General features: G+C 50.9%; 1 protein-coding gene across 1 annotated transcript in view; it reads right to left on the bottom strand.

The window, feature by feature from the left end:
- Window positions 1-1,035: 1,035 nt before the first annotated feature.
- LOC142592561 (uncharacterized) overlaps window positions 1,036-6,000 on the bottom strand; it is a 45,871-nt gene continuing 40,906 nt past the window's right edge. Inside the window, exon 4 of the mRNA XM_075704079.1 lies at window positions 1,036-3,443. Coding sequence (XP_075560194.1) covers window positions 1,396-3,443 — 2,048 coding nt within the window. The 3' untranslated portion in view covers window positions 1,036-1,395. The remainder of the gene's footprint in view (window positions 3,444-6,000) is intronic.

Here is a 6,000-nt window from a genome sequence, read left to right as displayed (position 1 = left end):
CCAGGCGCCATATGCATGACAATCGCGCTGGCATAGTTTATTCATGGTTATATTGCGCTTAGTTTTACACTGACGATATTAAGTGAAGGACAGGACGTGGACGTACGTAGCGCAAACTACCAACTGTTTAATACTGTTAAAGAACGCACTTATACACAAGGAGATATGACAAGGTGACGACATGTGACCATAGTTCGGGCTAGGCATGCATCCTTCCCTTGCGCCCGTTCCGGAGTGCACCCGTTCCGAAATTTCCGGAGTCCCCCACTACGGCGTGCCCCGTAATCAGAAAGTGGTTTTGGCGCGTAAAACCCCATAATTCATTTTTTTTAGTGCCCCGAGAGAGTGAAATACTGCAGTGTAATACAATATCGAGCGTGGGCTTTGAAACTTGGAAGACTTCGTTATCTTCCGCCTGCTTGGCGCTGCAGTCAACGGGAAGGAGTCACTTTTCTTAGACGTTCCGAGACGACGTTCGAAAACTGAGTGGCCCGTGGTAACAAGACATTCGGGCAAAGAACTGGTTACTGGAGCCAACGACATCATCTCATTTTGGCTTTTTAGCAGGGAATAGCTAGGCACTAGACTAGATGCGCGAATACTAAGGTCGCTAATAACCTAAAAAGTACATATTACTATACTAGACATAACGAATGCATTGGTGGGTTATACTATCTTGTTCAGATTCATTTCAGACTCACTTGTCCCGTGGTGACTGAAAATACTCTAATGGCGCATCATTATCGCGCACTTTTGCTGGTGCTATTCATAACTGTTCTGTCACAAGATGTGATCCGTCAATTCGACCGACAGTTTCAGACTTCGGGCAAACACGAAGTACATAACTTGATCGTCTGATATGACATCCTTCTTTATCGAGATGTATATGTAATTACTTTCGTGACTTTTCAAAGTCGACGTATGTAATGAAAACAATGACCATAATCATATATTATAGCAGTAAAGAATTGGTATAAGTAGCCACAGAAAAAAACGTGTCAGAAGCAGCATGCAAACTCATTTCCTTAACGCACTAGAGGAAATATATGTAACACCACAGTTAAGCCATATCAGATAACGAAAGACAGAAATGCCATATCAGTTGTACTAAAGCAATTCTTACAAAGCAGGAAAAATAGGTGATGACAGAAATTCACTACATACAGACACCGTAACATAGGCCGGCTAAGGACTAGCGCTAAACAGAGGTTCCTGCATAACCGCGGGTGCTCTGGAAGATTGCCGTGCTCCACAGTGTGATCCTCACTCAGCACTGTAAAGTATATCGCTAACAAAATCAGTCCGGCGAGAAACTGGGTGCGTCGAGAACGGCTATAACCAGGTTCGGTTTTGTACATTCACATTGCTTCCATTATTAGGCAATTCTTGTGCCTTCTACGATAAGGGGGCGCATTGTCCCCCCTTGTTGACTGTACATCCGAAGGCCTCGTAGAACTCGGGCGTGCTGAGGACGGGCACGAGGCAGGCGAGTCGCGACTCGCTGGTGTCGTTCTGCGCACTGACGCCGCACGACAGCAGACAGAACCTGCGGAAGAAAGTGCGCTGCGCCTTTCTCAGCACGTCGCCGAAGTTGCTCGCGTAGGGGTCGTAGCCGTAGTAGTGGTCCCTGACCGCCCTGTGGGCGACCTTGACCGAATACGCCAAGATGAACAGCTCGAGCAGCCGGCTATCCGGTAGCGCGTCGAACTGCGAGGCGATCGCAGTCGGCTTCGACTCCCTCATGCAGCGACCGAAGGCACCCACGTGCTGGTCGTACCAATCATGGAGGTCGTCCTCGGACGGCTCGTTAGCGTGGAACACTTGCGTGGCCAATAGAACGCCCACGGTGCCCATGTTGAACTCCCTGGGAACTTGGCCCGAATACAGAACTGGCGGGCGTCGCAGGGACGCGGGAAGGAAGACCTCGTTCAGCAGCCGCGAGTAGACGACGTCGTTGGTGAACTCGTGGCGGCCGAAGGTCGCCTGTCCCACGGAAGGCGGGTCATCGAGGCGTCTTAGGGCCTCGCGTGTCTTCAGGACGACGTGAATTCGGGGAAAGTCGGCAGGCGAGGAGTCGGCGGCCTCGTGCGGCTGCCAGCCCGACTCGTTGGGCCACACGCTGACCGTGGTCTTTAGGGCGCGCAGGTTGACGCTGCCGAGGAAGGAGGCCGCTTTCTTCTCGTCGCCTTCGCTTATGCCCAGCGTCAGGGGGTGCTTAGCGAAAACGTCCCGAATGCTGACGAAAACGGTGCCAGCTCTCGATGGGTCCGATGTCGTGGTGGCCGTCAAGTTGTGGAACACGTTTGACACCAACGGTGGTAAAATTTCCTGCGCCATTCGCAAACACGTCCTTGTCACTTGGCTCAATGGAACGATGTAAAAGCGCCCAATCTCCATTGCAACGTGGAGCAAGATGTATATGACTCCCAAGTCGGTCTTCTTGCGGAGCTCATCTGCGGCCTTTTTCACCCTGTCCGCCTGGGAGACGAGCACGAGTGACGCCTTCTTCAGCCGCGAGTTTTCCGGCAATAGGGAGTTCACGAACCGCAGCCAGTCACGGCCCCCGATGCACCGCGTCGCGAACTCGTCCTTCGAATCGCCGCTCATTTCCTCGTCCCTCGCGTAGCTGCTTTCCGGCGCGAGAGCCTCGTCGAATTTCAGCAGGCGCAGCACGGTGTCGTTGGCGTCGAGCTTCCGAACGTTCGGGGTGTTTGCGAACGCGTGATCGAAAAGCCGCGCCACGAACTCGCGCCCGGTCGCGCCGTCGGTCGGCTGGGCCAGCTTCTCGCTGAACGATTTCCCGCGCGACACGTGCAGGGCCAAGTCGCCCAGGTAGGTGACGACGCTCGCGGTGAACAGGGTGGAGATTCCTTTTCGAAGCGACAGCCGGACAGCGCGTCGCAGGACGGACACGGCGTCGGTGGTTCCCAGGATGTCCGTCTCGTCGGCGATGGCCTCCGCGAGAGGCGCGTCGGCGAGAGGCTTGGACGAAGTGGTGAACGCGTAGCAAGAGTGGAACGTGGTCGCCAGTTGCGCGAGGCCCGGGTGCTTTCCCTGGTCCTTGCTCTTGCGGCTGCGCAGAACCCGCTGAACGGAAATGAGCATGTCGTCGAGAGCCCGCGCCGTGATGACGGCGCCGCCGAAGGTCTTGTCGCCCGCTTTGCCGCACACGTGTAGGTACAAGTCGTCGCACGGGCTGACGTGAGGGTCCACGAGCGATATCATGTCTTCGACGGCCAACTTGCACTCGACGCTGGAGCAGTGCTCTATTACGTGCTTCCGAGAGTGCAGCACGTAAACAGCGAGGAAAATGCCCAGCGACACGGCCGCCACGATGGCGAACAGGACCAGCACGCTCGTTGTTCGCCACCCGAGCCTGCGGTCGGATGACGAGCTCTTGGTGAAATTGGTGGGCGTGATCGCTTGAAGGGTTGTTGCGCCAACTGCGACGGGAGGAGCGGCACGTTGCGCATGAGTAGACTCCGTGACAGTAAGAAAAGAAGAGAAAAAACATAGGACATCCTTCGCAGCACCTTTTTGACGGGTCAAATGATTAGATTTGACAGACTCCTCTGACGGGAAAGCGTAGGAATAATGCTACACTGCTTCTTACACCTATGAATGAATCCATACAATGTCAGTTAAAAGCCGGCTTAAAGAAATTTACTTTAAGCGGGTGGAACGTATTTTGTAGGGGTTTGCGAATATCAGAATCTTTAAAATGAAAAATCAGATGTTGCATTATTCTATTTGATCCTTAGATCGAATAATCATTATTCGCAAATGCGAATATTTTTCGAAAAGCTTTCCAATTGTTATTGCCAGCTCTGCCCGATTACTCATGAAACTGAAGAGGTGGGAGGGAGGTGAATCAGGTAGGCTGTACCAGGGATGCAGCCGCAGTGAGGCAACTGAAAAGTCTTGTGTGTGCTGCAGACGGCGTGCGGGTACAGAAATAGGGGACACCAAATAAAGCCACAGGTTACATTTATTCATGCATTAAAAGGTTTACCTGCGTAGCTTAATCTCTTGCAGCTAGGGGGCGCCTCACGGTCCAATTTTGCAATCGTGCTCGCTCCCTACTTGTAGTGGGGCCGTTTGTCTTGAAGAGAGTGTTTGGACACTAAGGTAAAGAAATGATCACTACTGGTGGCGCCTAACACGGTCGCGCGCCACTCGAGCCGGCCGCATTCGTGTGTTCTTGGGGCTCCTGCACCTCCTTGCACTCTCAGACAAAGGTGCACCCTTTGGCATGTATATCTGCCACAGAACAATAATCGTCACCTGCCTTCCTTGCATTTCCTTTCTTAAAACGCCACGCCCGCTACTTTTCTGTCGGGAATGCTATGTCATGCTGATAACGCACATGCCGTTCGTTACTGGGAAGTACCGGGCTCGCAGCGTTCAAGAAAGGAAATGCGGACAAGGCAGATGGCGTTTATTGTTGTGTGTCAAGACACAACCCAAAGGGTGTAATTTTGTTTTAGAGTGCAATTTACTGCGCTTGCGATCCCTATGAAGACGGACACATTCCAACATGATCAAAGGGGCTGGCGATCACTCGGTCTTACGACCCAAGTCACGTAAAGCTATTTCTGCACCGTACGTGTCGAACACAGGGAAGGCATAGCCGAGGAATCGTTAAATCTCCGCCGCAAATTTTAACGGCTGATAAGCACAAGTACGAGTTGGATAAATTATACCTGCTACGACATAGTGAGTTCTCTGAAACGTGACCATTCCAGCTCGGGTGGACAAACGTATTGCCGAGCTATACGCCTCTCCGAAAGCCGGGCTCGAGGTTAAATTTAGCTCCGATTGCGTCAGCCGTGGAGCTACAGCGGCGCCATCCGTGCACGCGACACGACGGTGTAATGGCTCCTTTGCTCTGCACGACGGTTACCACGCTAGGGCGCCATGCTGGCACGGCATAAGCGACAACGCTGTAACATGTTTTCGTTGCGAGGTTTAAGCGAGCGACCTCCTCTGGCCAATTTTGAAGACGTTTCACGAAAAAAAAATGACGCATATTTCATGCTTATCACAGTAGGCATGAAGAACGGGAAATTACATCACATGGCGCGCACGATAGCGGTAGTCTCACTCCATGGCGTTTTCACGAAAAGGTGGCTTCCAAATGTATGGGACAACCTTAATTGTATGTATACCGCGACAGGCGAAAGCAAGGATGCATGACTGGCAATGGTGAAGCAGAAAAAGTGCGACGGTGATTATGGTGATCGAGAGACAATGATTGGTGTTGCCATGGCTACTGATTTACCAGTATATAGGTATACGGATTCCTTTCACATTTTTAGTGATTCATTGATGAAGCTTCGGAATATAATGATTTCTAGCGTGTTCGAAAAAAAGACATTGGAACCTACTACTATTTGACAATTTCCTAGTTTTTCGACTTCTTTCTACCAAATCGACTACCTTTTCAATAGATAACTGTTAAAGCGCGATCACTTGGACTTCACATGAGCATACAGCGATATGTGCCGATCGCTTGTGTTTCGTTTGAGGCTTAAAGGGACTGACAACCAATTTTCATGGTACTCACTTTTTTTAAAAAAGTGCAATAGAAAGGTTATCGGCCAGAGCGTTTAATCATGAAGTAGTAACGCGGAAAACGCCGTGGAACATTTTTTATCAGAATTTTTCGATCTGCAGTGAGGATGAAGTCGTTCAGTAGAAGCATGCTGAAATGCGTGATAGCTAGGTGAGCGCGATAGCCATTATAGGCCGGCACTAATGCGGCCAATAGACAAGACAAGACAATAGACAAGTGCGGCCGTAGGTGTGAGAGAGCATTATTTTGTTTATCAAGTCGATGTTCCTGCGATTCATGTTTTCAAAGTGTTAAAGTATTTCTGCGATAATAGATACGTGTTTTTGCGGTTTACTGTCAAACTACTTTGGTATTTGACTGGTCAAAACGAAACCAAGCGCATCGAAAACGAAACGACGCTTTTACGCGTGATACGCGGTTCCTGC

This window comes from Dermacentor variabilis, chromosome 9 (genome assembly GCF_050947875.1).
Source record: "Dermacentor variabilis isolate Ectoservices chromosome 9, ASM5094787v1, whole genome shotgun sequence".
NCBI lineage: Eukaryota > Metazoa > Arthropoda > Arachnida > Ixodida > Ixodidae > Dermacentor > Dermacentor variabilis.
Note: the sequence above shows the minus strand (reverse complement) of the source record. Positions and strands in the feature narration are given on the sequence as shown.